This window comes from Aythya ferina, assembly GCF_964211825.1.
Source record: "Aythya ferina genome assembly, chromosome: 28".
In the NCBI taxonomy this organism is placed as follows: domain Eukaryota; kingdom Metazoa; phylum Chordata; class Aves; order Anseriformes; family Anatidae; genus Aythya; species Aythya ferina.
Window position 1 is genome coordinate 2,767,129 of NC_140325.1, and position 14,761 is coordinate 2,781,889.

At 39.2% G+C, this 14,761-nt stretch overlaps 1 protein-coding gene across 3 annotated transcripts in view; it reads left to right on the forward strand.

Annotated features, from left to right (window-relative positions):
• Positions 1-13,355, forward strand: part of DIP2B (disco interacting protein 2 homolog B) — a 68,195-nt gene extending 54,840 nt beyond the window's left edge. For all 3 annotated transcript variants that reach the window (XM_084500057.1, XM_084500058.1, XM_084500059.1), the window contains 15 exons: positions 4-113; positions 254-334; positions 892-1,015; positions 2,068-2,189; positions 2,772-2,883; positions 3,537-3,646; positions 4,289-4,419; positions 5,003-5,171; positions 6,229-6,399; positions 6,897-6,958; positions 7,083-7,140; positions 7,694-7,768; positions 8,377-8,554; positions 8,739-8,862; positions 9,382-13,355. In XM_084500057.1, coding sequence (XP_084356183.1) covers positions 4-113; positions 254-334; positions 892-1,015; positions 2,068-2,189; positions 2,772-2,883; positions 3,537-3,646; positions 4,289-4,419; positions 5,003-5,171; positions 6,229-6,399; positions 6,897-6,958; positions 7,083-7,140; positions 7,694-7,768; positions 8,377-8,554; positions 8,739-8,862; positions 9,382-9,634 — 1,880 coding nt within the window. In that variant the 3' untranslated portion in view covers positions 9,635-13,355. The remainder of the gene's footprint in view (positions 1-3; positions 114-253; positions 335-891; positions 1,016-2,067; positions 2,190-2,771; positions 2,884-3,536; positions 3,647-4,288; positions 4,420-5,002; positions 5,172-6,228; positions 6,400-6,896; positions 6,959-7,082; positions 7,141-7,693; positions 7,769-8,376; positions 8,555-8,738; positions 8,863-9,381) is intronic.
• The last annotated feature ends 1,406 nt before the right edge of the window (positions 13,356-14,761 follow it).

Consider the following 14,761-nt stretch of genomic DNA (forward strand, 5'->3'; position numbering starts at 1 on the left):
CAGGTGTTGGCCCTGCCTCTGTGATGGTGGGGAACCTGGTCGCTGGGAAGCGTATTGCTCAAGCCTCTGGGAGAGATCTTGGTCAATTAGAAGACAACGATTTAGTTAAAAAGGTAAATCGGTATTTGTTGCAACTAAAGGATGGTAAAAGAGTTTGCCCTAAAGCTGACTGCAGAGCAGCAATGTGAAGCAGACTTAAGTATTGCCTGTGAAATTGAAGCACTAGTGTTTAATTACCACCTCTTTGTTTCAGCACCAGTTCCTGACAGAGGTATTACAGTGGAGAGCTCAAGCAACTCCTGACCACCCGCTCTTCCTTTTATTAAATGCCAAGGTACAGTCAGTTTTCTTGAAGGTCCACAGCATGCTGTTCAGCCCAAATTTGAGACTGTTTAAGATCTTTGCTCACTGTAGTGTCCTCTACTTAGCCTCTGTGTCAGATATTGCCCTAGGATTTGTAACTTAAAATTGGCACCTTTGAACCTGTAGGCCATTGTCATCTTAATGACCATAATGGTTCAATGCTTCATTTTAAAACTGAACGTGTTTGTAGGTCTCACTGGTTCCTGTATGATTTAATGGTGTATCCCTGTTGAGTAAATTCTGGCAAGGTTCTGGTGCAAGAAGACCTGAACTGACTCCCTGGAAGGTAGAATTTTCTAGAGCAGATCTAACTCTGTTTCTATCTTTTTGATATCGTAGTGGATAAAGAGCTCAATGAATGGCAGCAGTGCATAGGTATCAGTAACTAGTAGCTATAGACTGAGGGTAGTAAGCAAGGTTGTCGGGTTGTTCTTTTGGTTTTGTTTGTTTTCTGTCTTTGGTTCCAGCAACTGGTTTACTGCCACGTTGTGCCAGCCCTTGTTTAGAACATTTTTGTCTCCTTTCAAGGGAACCACTGTGTGCACAGCCACCTGCCTTCAGTTGCACAAAAAGGCTGAGAGAATTGCATCAGTTCTGTGTGACAAAGGACATCTCAATGCAGGAGACAATGTGGTGCTTCTTTATCCTCCTGGTAAGCAAGTTTTAATAAGAGCTGCATCCCACTGTGGAAATGCTACGTGGTGTTTCTTTGAAATCTCACTGAGATCTGGAAATATAGGAGAGATCGTTGAAGCAGCAGTACCTTAGGGACTACATAACTTGCTGATCTAGTTTTGACTCCACAGAGAGCTGTCCTAATGTCTTTCAGTTGCAGTATCAGGACTCAAACTTCGATTCTCTAGAGTTTTGGAAGAGCTGATTTGTACCTTCTCACTCCTGGAGAGATGCTGTGAGCTCTTGCTGTCTCCTTTTGTTCTAAGAACAAAAGCTTTAAAAACTTCTGTGGTTATCAAAGAACCTCTGGTATGATCTGCTCACTTCAAGGTTATTAGAAACGTGTGACCACGCTGCATGTGCTGGAGAAATTGATTAATTAGTCTCCCTACCAGAGGCTTCTCAGCTCCTGGACTGTTCGGGTCTCGTTTGCCTGAAGTCACGCCAGTCAGCAGCTCTTCCTTCAGGGAAAGCATGCAGTTTGCTTCTGGTACAGAGTGGTGCCGTCACCTTCAGCCATGTGGAAAACGGGCGCTTCCTCCAAGACTGTTAGGTGCCTCTTCTACAGCAGGAGGCTGGGGGCAGGAGGCAGCTCAGTCTGCTGTGGCCAGCAGCACACAGCTTTATCACTCGGCGTGTGTAAGATGCTCACTGCTACCAAGAGGTGCTCTTTGGTGTTTGTACTTTCACTGCCAGAGAACTGTGTTTTGTCGTGACTTTGGAGTCATTTAACAGCTGGGATGTTCTTTTATTGAAAGATGAATATTTTTTGCAGTCTCTTCTGCTTTCCTAGCCCCTTATCCCAAGCTTCTTAGCTTCCTTGTCACGCTGGACTCAGTGTTTGGACTGCTTATGTCACACATCTGTGCCGTGGGAGTGACTAGCCTGTGTTCCTTTTTCTAACGAAAATTTTAACTGATGCTCAGAGAACAAGTACTCGGGGAAAGGCTGGCATCACCAGGAAAGGTTGGTGTCACCAGGGTATCCATCCACCAGCGCTGCATGCTACAGCCTATCGTGTCCTTGCAGGCATTGAGCTCATCACCGCGTTCTATGGCTGTTTGTATGCTGGCTGCATCCCCGTGACCGTGAGACCACCTCATGCTCAGAGCCTCACTGCTACTCTGCCCACTGTGCGAATGATCGTGGAAGTGAGTAACGGGGCCGTCACTGAGAGCGGGGCTCGATCACTCTTCTTTCAGCCTCTCAGATTTGAACGGGTAACATAGCTGTCCAAACTCCCAGGCTGTTTAAATGACAGCAGTGATTGAAGCACGTCTTATACCTGAAGGACAGTGATTTAATTCATAAGATGCAAGCGAGAACCGCCTCTCCTTTTTATGTGGCAACACAAATTGCCTTGAAACAGTTGGTTTCTGAGGGAAACGAACATGTGATGTTACCTCAAATTTCATATCGATGCTCCTTACTGGTGCAAATCCTGCTATTAGTTACTTTACAAGTTTGGTAACCAGAAAAGGATGTCTCTGCATTATAGCCATGGGGAGGAAGCTAGATTTGGACTAAAGGTCCTGCCATGCTTATTTGCATTTTAATCTGCATTCGGGGTTTTAGTGAAGGAAGTGTTGAAAATTAATGCAAGTCTGCTTGGGAAAACTGGCTACAGATGGTAAAATATATTCTCTGAATATCAAGTCTTGCAATGACAGTGTCTGCGGGATGTGCTTTTTGTCTTTTTTTTTTTTTTTTTAAGCAAATGTTTTTCTTTTTAGGTCAGTAAAGCTGCCTGTATTCTCACAACCCAGACCTTAATGAGACTACTGAAATCCAGAGAGGCAGCTGCTGCTGTAGATGTGAAAACCTGGCCAACCATCATCGACACAGGTGTGGTCCATGGACTTAGAAGACTTTTTCAAGTTCTGTGTAGGGATTACCAAAGGGAAACACTGCCCCTCACTGTAGATGTTAACCAGATGGCTCATACAATTTTGTTTGAATACTTAGAAACCATCCAAGATATAAGATGTCTGACCTTGTTTGCTCATCTCTCTTCTGCATTTTTTGAGATATAAATGGAACATAATTTTATTGAAAAATCACGTTGCAGACAACAGTAATTCCCTTATGACAGCTTCTCATGTCATGGTCAACTTACCTTGTCTCCTTGTCTGGCACTAGAGAGTGAGCAACTCAGATAACATAATAAGCAGGCTATGTTTTTGCATTAATTGTGTCTCTTATTATGTAGTCATGTTCCATCCTTTGGCCTTGGAGGTTAAGAAAATAAAAGTAAAAGCATGTATTTAATGTTTTAAACACACAGAAGAATTGGTTGGTCTCTTCTCCCTTTTTCTGAGAATGAATAACTTGCTACATGAGAACTTTGGCAAAAGTCTTCTCATGTACTAGTCTGTCTGTTTTGGAAAGAGAATTAATTGAAAGCTTTGTGGTCCACCTCAGCCTATTTGAAAGTTCTCCTTTCAAATATCAGTTGAGTATTTAAAAAAATCAAATCTGTTTGTTCCTTTCTTGCACAGATGACTTGCCCAGGAAGCGGCTGTCTCAGATCTATAAACCACCTACGTCTGAAATGTTAGCATATCTAGATTTTAGTGTTTCCACAACAGGCATGCTTACAGGAGTAAAGGTACAGTAAAATGGTTTTAGAAGATGTTTTTTTTGGAGTCTTTCCTCTGCCTGATAATCTGAACCACCTCTCCTGCATACCTCCACCAAAACTGGCTTTTGTAGATTAAATAAAGACCTCACTTTTCTTCCAATAAAGCTATGGTTTTGCTGCACAGAATGCAGTATGACTGCAGGCTGAAGAATTAGTTCTGCTGTGCTGGAAGACAGGTCTCTACAGGGAGTATCAGGAATTCTGCTACTGCCTCCCGCTGGAGAGTAGCCTATTAGGAGAGCAGTGAGGGATGTGAGTAGCAGAGCCGTGAACTTTGGCTTTCCGCTGCTACACCAAAAGCAGGATAAGAATGCAGTTGATTGAGAAGATATGATGAAACTAAAACAAAAAGAAAGCCTTAGACTGGCATTAATGATTATCTGGGGTCTGAGATACCTAAAGCTTTTAAGCAGTAGCTATTGGTATCATTGTTTCTGGTTTACTGTGGCTCAGAGGGTTTTGCAGTGCTCTTCATCTGCTGTGGGAGGTAAGAAGAAATACAGTTATTGAGAAGTGCTGTCAAGGCAAACCTCTCATTATCTGTCTTGATGAAGTCCTCTTTTGATGTTCTGGAATTTCAGCACAGTTTCTCTGTCTTTGCTGTTCCAGATGTCCCACGCAGCAGTGAGTGGCCTTTGCAGGGCAATCAAGCTTCAGTGCGAGCTCTACTCCTCGCGGCAGATTGCAATTTGTCTCGACCCCTATTGTGGACTAGGTTTTGTGCTCTGGTGCCTTTGCAGGTATGACCTTTGAGTGGAAAAGGGTGAAGATTAACTCGGCTGGTTTTAAGTAGGAAATGACAGTCCCTGTCTCTAGCTGGTGTAATTACAGACAGATATGTTGACATTACCAGAATGACTAATTTACAGTAAGAGGAGAATTTCTCTGTGAGCTGACAATGATATGTTCCCTTTTCCTGCAGATTAGCAAGTTGTTATCCTATCTTGATTATGCATATTTGTGCTGCTGAATATTACTGGCTCCAGAATGTTTCTCTTGCCTTTCTTCCTTGATTATATGTTGCAGTAAGGGAATTTTCTTTCTGTAAACTGTGTGGTTGAGCCAGTTCTCTTCCTTCACTCTGACAGTGTGTGTGCATGCTTGTGTGTGTATAAATCGTTATTCTTGTAAACTAAGTTGTATTTATAATTCAGTGTTGCTACTGAATGTGGGCATTGTAGCTATTATCAATTTGCCTCTGATCAGGGACCAAAAGCGGGCTGTGGGACCTAGCAGGAATGTGAGATGAAAATACAGTAAATATTAATTTAAAGATAACTACTTGCTGCACAAAAATATTCTCTTCTTTGATGTTCTTCACAGTGTGTATTCTGGACACCAGTCAATTTTAATTCCTCCTATGGAGCTGGAATCCAATCTTTTTCTCTGGTTATCTACTGTCAGCCAGTATAAAATAAGGGACACTTTCTGTTCCTATTCAGTCATGGAACTGTGCACAAAGGGACTTGGAAACCAAGTTGAAATGTTAAAGGTAAGAAGTGCTTCCTGAATGTTATGTTACATAAAGTAATTAAACTGTTGTTGTAAAGCAAAGCGATACCATTGTTAAGCAGAACAGTACCGTGATGCACAAGTCCCCAGTCTACAGCTTGCTCAAAAGCAAAAGCAGCAAAAGAAATGTTTGGAGCCTCAGGAAATTAAAAAGATTGAAATAGAGTAAGGTGTATGTGTTGCAGTGTAGGTAGCACATTGCCAGCGAGTGTCAGAGACTGCTGGGCAAACCCTAAGGAGAGGATGCCAGCAGCAAAATGCTATGCAGAGGAATTGGTTATATAACAGTCTGCAGTGAAGGCTCAGACCAGCACATGATGTAAAGCACACACGTTAAATGCTTGGCTAAATAAAGGTGTTTTCTCTTGAGAGATGAGAGGAAGGAGGGAAAAAAAAAAAAAAAAAAGCTATGTAAAAGGCTTGAGGTGGCTTTTTGCATGGGTTTACTGAAATAATTTGTGTACTCCATTTACAAGGTTAAGGATTGGTCTTGTCCTGTTGGTTGCATGGAGTCCTGAAGGTGCTTACCTTGTCGAGTGTCACCAGGCACACAGAATAATGCACAGGTTTGAACAGCTGGCTAGTGCAGTTCAGTGCCCTCGTGATCATGTCTAGAAGGAATAAGGGATTCTGGTCTAAGTTTTGTTGAAGAGTTGGTGCAGCTTCAGTAAATGACTTTGCAGCCTCACTTGGTTTGGTTTCCATGTATATAAATAAGGAATAACAGATGTAATCTTATCTGAAAGGCACTGCAGAAGCACATGATGCTACACTATCTCTCAGAAGAAGGAGCAGTGTTGATGATTTTGTTGTAGCGGTATTTCTGGGCTCTAGTCAGACACATTTTATAACTACACATAGGAGCTGAAGAGAGGAAACGAACACAAGAGCAGAGTTTTTCTTGCATTTCTAGAGTGATTTCTTTGGGATCTAAAGGATAAAAAGCAAATACCACTTTTTAGGTCCTGGAGCAGTATGGCAGAGGTAATTAACACATACAGTCCTGTGCACTCATTTGTGTCTACGCTCTTTTCCAGTCACGAGGAATTAATCTGTCCTGTGTCCGGACGTGTGTGGTAGTTGCGGAAGAACGACCACGAGTTTCTCTCACTCATTCCTTCTCAAAACTCTTCAAAGACATTGGCCTGTCATCTCGTGCTGTAAGCACCACCTTTGGATCAAGAGTCAATGTTGCTATCTGTTTACAGGTAATGCAAGTGCCTTCTAGTGCATATATTGTCCCTGGCATCAGATTTCCAGATTCCAGTGTATTCTGAATTGGTAAACTTCCTCATCTGCACATGCTTCTGTGCTGTCTTAGTATAGCCCCATGTCTGCTTTGTAAAGAACAGCAAGCACAAGGTTTAAGCAGCTTTTGTTTTCAGCTGCATCAGAAATATTCAAAACTACTGAAACATGGCATTAGAGGACTGTTTAGTTCCATGTAAACAGTAACTCTAGTTGCCCCAGAGTTGAGAGCTGAAAGTGCTTGGGCTGTTTTCCCCCTCAAGATGCATCTCACACTGTTGTTACGCTTAGTATAGAGAGAAATAGGCTGCATTTACTGACATGTTTCCTTGAGTGCAACTGCAAAGGTAGGGAAAAGGAGATATGAATTCTGCTGTGAGTATGAAGTTCCTGGAATGTTTGAGCTCAGGCAGAGCTTGCATAAAATATATATATTTTTTTAATATTTACTCTTTAGGGAACCTCTGGGCCTGATCCCACCACGGTGTATGTAGATCTGAAATCCTTGAGACATGACAGGTACAGTAAGTTTAAGTAAACTTACCAATAACTCCTCTATATAAAATGTTGTCACTAAAGCTATCATGCCCCTCAGTAGATTTCAGCTCTTTTCTTTTCCTGACAATGTTTTCTCTGATTTCAGAGTACGTCTAGTGGAAAGGGGAGCTCCTCAAAGCCTGCTGCTTTCAGAATCTGGGAAGGTAACTTCATGTTTTTACCTAGTGGCATGGCACACAGCACCTGGTGACCATGCAGCACTTTTTATGCCCTTCATGATGTTGATGTGTAGCTAGGAAAGGTGGTCTTGTGGCTCTTCCAGACGGTTATTTTGGTTTATAATGAGCATGAAACTATTTGGATATTACTATTTTACAGTAAATGAATCATATCAAAAGTGTTGTCCACAGTATCCTTGAAATCAGGTTCCATTTGGGATTTACTGTAGCTCTTACTGCCTTTAAATGAATTAGCAGAAGATGTTTGCAATAATTTTTAACACTGAAGTCTTCAAAATCAAAGTTTAGCAAAATCTGCAGACCTATAATGCCTTTCCTGCGTGGCTTTGCAGACATGAAATACTTCCATACTGGAGTATTGTACCTGGAGTGTACATGCCCTAGCGTGTTTTTACATGTTTGTAGTTTCCATGGGTGAACTCATGCTTTTGTGGAGGTAAATGAACAGCCTTTGTATTGTGGTTATGTGTGAAGGTGATTCTAATACTGATTGCATATTCCTTTTTGTGACCTTTAGATTTTACCTGGAGTCAAAGTAGTCATTGTTAATCCTGAGACAAAAGGACCTCTAGGAGATTCTCATCTTGGAGAGGTAAGCACAGATTTTACTTTTCTGATAGCTTCTCCTGTTGTCTGTTTCTTGATCTATATTCTCTCTTTTTAATTACATAAGTTGCTGGTGAGTAGCAATACTTGTAGGCCTTTTTTTGTTGAATTATTGCTGGAGCATTCAGATTTAGGGGATGTTATGTTAGTGTTAAGTTTAAAGAAAAAGAAAACCTGCCAGAAATGAGGGCTTCTTCAATTCTAAATCTTACATGACTGGCTTCCAAATAGATCGATGTTACATTTTGCTCTCCTTATCTGAATCACGCGCCAGTATATTTAATCTGTGTTGACAGATTGCCATCAATTGTTGGACTCACATGTTATAAAAATCCAGGAATTTATAAAAATTACTCAGACCTCAGTTTACAGTTATTAGGAGAGAGGATCTGCAAGATGCATTTTTGATATCCTATAGGATATTTGGGGGTTTGAGCTAAATGCAAAGTATTTTTGGACCTGAAAAATCTTGTATATCTTTCTACCTAACTATAACCTCCTCATTACATTTTATTATCTGCTTTATTTAAATACTCAAAACATGCACTGTTGTTGTAGTGTGTAGATCTGACCGTTTTTCCACTTCTAATACAGATTTGGGTAAATAGTCCACACACAGCCAGTGGCTACTATACCATCTATGACAATGAAACCCTTCAAGCTGATCATTTCAACACTCGTCTGAGCTTTGGTGATGCTGCTCAGACCCTTTGGGCTCGGACTGGATACCTTGGTTTTGTTCGTCGGACAGAGCTTACAGCTGCCAGTGGAGGTACGGCAGAAATTAGTCTTTGTCTTTCACATGGAGAGTTTTCTTTCACAGAGTGTAACAAATGAGTCCTGATCTATGTGTTGGGGTACAGGAGACCCTTGGTTTTAACCAAATTCCATTTATTGGCTGACATTTTCTGTTTTCATAGTATGCATACATTTCATTTCCCATTTCTCCTCCCCAGAGCGCCATGATGCACTGTATGTTGTTGGAGCACTGGATGAAACTCTGGAACTGAGGGGATTGCGTTACCATCCAATTGATATTGAGACTTCAGTATCTCGAACGCACAGAAGCATTGCTGAATGGTAAAACAGCAGTGAAAAATGAATTTAGCCTAACCTAGATGGAATGTAGCAATCTTTATCCAAAGATGCAGGATTTAATGGGTGGAGTGGGGTGGCCAGAAGGCAAAGACAGACCCTTACTTTGTGTTACCATCAGCAAGTTGCGTTATCTTCATATCCATCTCTTTTCCCTTCCATAGATCAGAATAATACTGGGCTGAGTCTGTGAATCTCTTCTCACAAGCCTTAATTCAAAATAGAGATTACTATTTCCTGCTTTGTGGTTTAAAGAACCATTCATACGTGAGCTAGTGAAAGGCAGCATTTAGTTCATTTGTCAAACCTGGTAGTACTGAGATGTGCTTGAACTGATCTTTCATATGTTGGGACTGGGTCTTGGAGTTAGGTTGTTTTGAAATACAACGTAAAGCCAGGTGGTAAACTTTGTCTTGGGATAAAAAAATATATAAAACTTTGGATCTTTGTGAAAATAACTGGATTTTCTGGTTTTGTTCTTTTTTTTTTTCTTTTTAACTACAGTGCTGTGTTCACATGGACCAACTTGCTTGTGGTTGTTGTGGAGCTGTGTGGCTGTGAACAAGAAGCCCTGGATTTAGTCCCTCTAGTTACAAATGTGGTCCTGGAAGAACATTATCTAATTGTGGGAGTGGTGGTGGTAGTTGATCCTGGAGTTATTCCTATCAATTCCAGAGGAGAGAAACAACGAATGCATCTCCGTGACAGTTTTCTAGCGGATCAGTTAGACCCCATATATGTAGCTTATAACATGTAACGTGTATGGGGGAAGTGATGCTCAGAAACTTTGCAGGACCACCGAATGACAAAGGGTGGCTATAGAAATGAAGCTGGTGAAAATTACTAATACTTGATATAAAGTTTGAGATTGCTGCCATATTCCCTTCATCTCATCCTGTGGTATTAAGATCACATTAACTACCAGTGGACAAAAGGAAATGTGGTAGACAATGGAAAACATTTGTAACAGTTTACTGAAATATTAGCTTTATTAGAAAATGCAAAGTTGACAAGCGTGTGAACTGCAAAATTCCTAAGGCCTTTACTGTAGTGTTACTTTTTTCATCCGTTGTACATATTTGTATTTTTATCTAATACTGTTTTAGGATTCTCTAAGGGGAGGGTTTATTTAGTTAAGATAATAAACTATTACGAGGAGGGTCATCAGAGTTCAGCAATTCCCTACTATATAAAATGTACTTTGCATCTGTACTGTAGCTATTCATTCCATGGGATCACACAACTTATTTAAAATTGTGCCATGACCAAATCAATAACTTACGGAATCTAAGAGTTACTTATTCATATAGATATTTCTTGAATTAAAAAAAAAAAGCCTATATTTTAAATATGTAAATATTATTATACATAATTCACTTAGATAGAAAATTAACTTGGATAATGATGACAGCTGAAGGTAGACATTTTTAAGGACAAGTAACTTTTGTGGTCCTTAGCATAATTACATTTGGTTAGACAAATAATGTGAGATACACAAACCTTACACCAGTTTTCTTATTTTAGTACGTAGTCTTTTATTGCTGGCCAGAAGTGTGTCATAGCATGTAGAAATCTATGATTTGAAGGCACATCTCTATAAATGAGGCTGAAATATTTAAACAGTAACATGCAATCTGGCAGAAATCGCAGTGCTAAGTCCAAAATGCTTAACTGAAATGATGCAAAGTTACAGCCTCTGCCTCCACCCTCTGAAACCTCGTGTTTAAAGGAAAAAAAAAAATCCTATAGGTCAACACACAGTTAAATTCACTGTTTGTGCAATTCAGTCATTATTCCATTCAATTCCCTCTAGGTATAGCAAGAAGCATTGTAGATAGACTTTTTCTGTAAAATGGGAGACCCAGAGTTCTTCAAAACATTCCCTAGAAACAATTAGGAATTTCTGGGTTTGGGGCTGAATGCAATTTTTCTTTTACAGGAGGAGGCACAAAAATGAAACGGAGTAATTGTGGTAAATGATTGTTAAATAACTTCATGAAAATGAATATTCCAAACTCCAAAATACTTGGTTTTCACATTAGTAACTGTAAAGAAGCAGAAGCCCTAGAGTAGTGGGAACAGGCTCTTGCTGTTAGTAAGTGATTGCACTCTGGGCTAATGGAGAGACAGTGTTTAAGTTTTGACTCATAATTACCTTTCTTTCTTGTAATCCTTAATAATCTTTTAAATTCCTATGGATGTTAAGAAAATATGACTTTGGAAGCAATGAGAGCTGATACCAGATAGCGCAGCAGGGTTTTTTTTGAGTCAAATATGGTATACAGTGTAAATAAACTTGTTATTAAAATGCTCCACATTACCTCATTCAAAATTTGTAGGCAGTTTTTAAAAGGTTTGTAGTATGAACTCTGAAGATCCTGTGGCAGTTGTCAGAGCAGAACACAGTGTATCTGTAAGCAAATCCCAGTTTTGTACTTGAAAAACTCCTGATGCATTCTGTTAGCTCTGACTGAGGTCAGGAGTGTTAAAATTTAGATGGGAAGTTCTGAATATTTTTGAAAAATATGTGGTGGGGAAATAGATTTAGAAACTGCAAGTTGTTATGGCAAGTCTCAATTTGAGTTCTTTGCAAAGGTTTCACTTTACAGGTGCATATTTTTGAATGACGTCTTTTTCCTGATCTGCCACTGTGATTAAGACAACATCACAGGTGAAATTGTCGTGGTATTGTGCTGCAGCATAGATGTGACAGGTTTTCTGTTATTGGTGTCTAGTTTCTTATTATGTGTGTCCTAAACTACCTGCACATGAAGTTTTTTGTATATCTAGTTTTAACAAATTGGCCACGAAGTAAGGAAGGTGACAAGTGTAACTGTGATTAATACAGTTGGTACTGCAACTACTTATTTAGGGTGCAGAACGCACTGAAGTTGTTACTCATTTTCAGCCACCAAAGTGGGAGAATTTCCTTGTTTTGTTATGCACCACTTTTTAATTTTTCTTGCACAGCAAAGTGACTAGCAGTACAGCCTTCACTTTGTTGTTGCACATTTCAGGAAAATAAAAAAAAGATGGCCTTGACTTTTTCTTACTGAAATTAAAGCTTTATCTAAATTCTTTCAACAATTACCACATTTGTCCATCAAAAATGATTTTTTTTTTTAAATTCTAAGATTGTATTTTATTTTTAGTTACCATTTTTTCAGAAATAAAAAGTGGATGTATTCATTTGATCAGACTTCCAGTATGTGGCAGACTGACTCTGAAATGGAATTTTTAAATGGCACACTTGATTTCCTCCCATTTTTTATACGGCTAGGTATCTGCTAGTTTCTTATGCTTAGCAAGTTTACTCATGCTGTTAATCTTTGCTTTGGTATATTACATTTCTCTGTTAGAGAACTAAATTTACAGTCCTGTCCTTAGAATGAGACAACATTCTATGTTTGATTGCCAGTAAGTGACACATAGAAGCTGGCCAGTTCTGATTTCATTGAATGCTTTTGTCTATGTTTGGCGCAGTGAAAAGCAGTGTATTGGAGAAGTAGTACTATGGAGCTGTGAATCTGGAAACCCTGATTTCTAACTCCAGCTCTGCTAATGACTTGCCACAAGGCCTTCAACAGGTCATTTCACTCCTTCAGTTTCTTCATCTGTAGATGAGGATATTATCTAATCCTTACAACATCCCTGTGAGGTAACTAACTGTACAGCACTAAGTGCTAAGTATTTTTCATTGCTAGCCTCTTTGAGGTCAGGGTCAGTTTGTTCTTCCAAACTGATAAATGATTATTTGGTTGTCTTGGAGGGCTGTCAAGAGATGTGACCATTTCACTTCAAAGTGCTTGCTTGGTGTCATTCCATATGAGAACAAAATGAAATATTAACTTCACAAAATTGGCAGGGCGACTGAAGGTTCTGATGTTGCATGTTCAGGTTCAGACTTGGGCTCTTCTCCATAACTGCTGAAACAAGTGTTGAGTCCCAAGAAGCAGATTCTCCATGCCCATTTGACTTGGCAGCTTATCTAGTTGCAGAGGACAAATTATTTCGTGTCGTTGTCCATCAGATTCCAAGCTAACAGCTGCAATGAAACTTAATCTAGGATTATTTTTTTTTTTTACCACTTGGAACTAAAATATTTTGTATGTCTTATTGTTTATGAATATTCCCTAAGCAAAGTATGTGGGTACAGGTAATTTCAAGTCCTGTTTTGTTAACATTTGCACTGCATTTCTGATTTAAATAAATGTAATTAAGATGTGTCGTACTAACTGTCTTTAAAAGGTTGTAAAAACGATAAATTTTAGCCCTAAATGCAATTTTCTTTAATTTCTGTCAACCTATTTACCATTGTCAAATTCAGACTACAGCATTATGTAATTATGTATAAAGTTTTTATTTATTTAAAATTAGATTAGATATACATTTTTAAATTTAACATCTGGCTGGACAGTGTTCCATTAACGCATTGATTGTGTTTCCTTTGTCTTGTGTTAATAAATATTGATGCCTGATTGTTTGCTTAGTTCTTTATCTGCTGCTTCCCTGAAGGATTTTGTAAGAAGCAAAACATTGGTTAGTATTTATCATGGTGAAAGGGAGAACCTGTAAGTATTTTTGCAAGTACATTTCATCAAATGTATATAGAAATGTATGAGACCTGAGCCCGTGAAGAGCTGAGCTCCCTGCACTTCACTTCCATGGCAGGACGTGGAGTTTTTTGTATCTGCAGTAGGAGGCTGTTACAGCTTTTGAAATTGGCGTTATAACCGAGATCACTCTTTGAGGAGGAACTAGATGCAATTTTGAGCATGGCCTACCTATATTTAATATTTTACTGTAGTATTAAATATTCCTTATTTAATTTCTGATTAAGATTCAGGTTTGGTATGTATCATTTTAAACTGGATTCAGTGAGAGATTTATAGTCTCTTAAACTTCTGCAAATCCCAACAAGATTTGAGGTTTGTATTGATCTGATGGGACAAACTTCGGTGGCATTTGAGTTTTAACATTTGATAGTCTCCGATGTCAAAAACTAACCATGGAGTTTTTATGAAGACTTATTTTAAATACTCATAGATATTAAGATATAGTTTAGTACCAGAGAGGATGTAATCAAGATTATAATCTAACACCAGCTACTGCCTCTGTATATTAATGGCTATATGTTTTTGGGTAAGAATATACGTAAACACATTATTTACTACAAATGATGAGTGGCAATTTTACCATGGTTTCTTCTGAGCACATTTCACTTTCATTAAATTTTACCTGTATTTTAAAATTACTTGATATTGGGAAAACCTCTTAATAAATAAATGGAAAGGGGGTAGGGGGGATACTTTGAATTGTTATATTAATCAAGGAAGTTGAAAAAGCCAATAAATCTTGCCTTTTTGTAAATACACATAGATTTGAGTGACCACACTTCTTGGGTGTTTGAAGATTGCTTTTTCAATTGTCACAACTCTGACTCAGGCACGTTCTGTGGTAACTTCATATACCGTGGCTTGTTTTCTTTGGCCTGGTATTTTCTCTGGGATAAACTCCACAGTTGCATCAGGATGCACTGTACCAAAGCAACCTAGAATAATTGATCAAACTGGTGTTAAGTTTTGCTTGACGGCCTTCCCCTGCAACTCAAGAGAGGGGTAAGGACATTGCTGGTCCCACACCCACTCGGTTCAGATGATCGGGTAAGACTTACAGATGTTGCAGTCCTTGGCAACCCTCTCTGATAATGAGCTTATTTACAGCTGCCTTCATGTTCCAGTAAAGCTTTAATCAAAACCCTTTTTAAATATTTACAGCTTGTGCTAGAACAACTGTTATGAAATGTTAAAATCACGGGAAAGACTACTGGTGGTGATGACTGAGTTTACGTTTCCTTTACAAAAATCGCTAAATTTCCCTACTG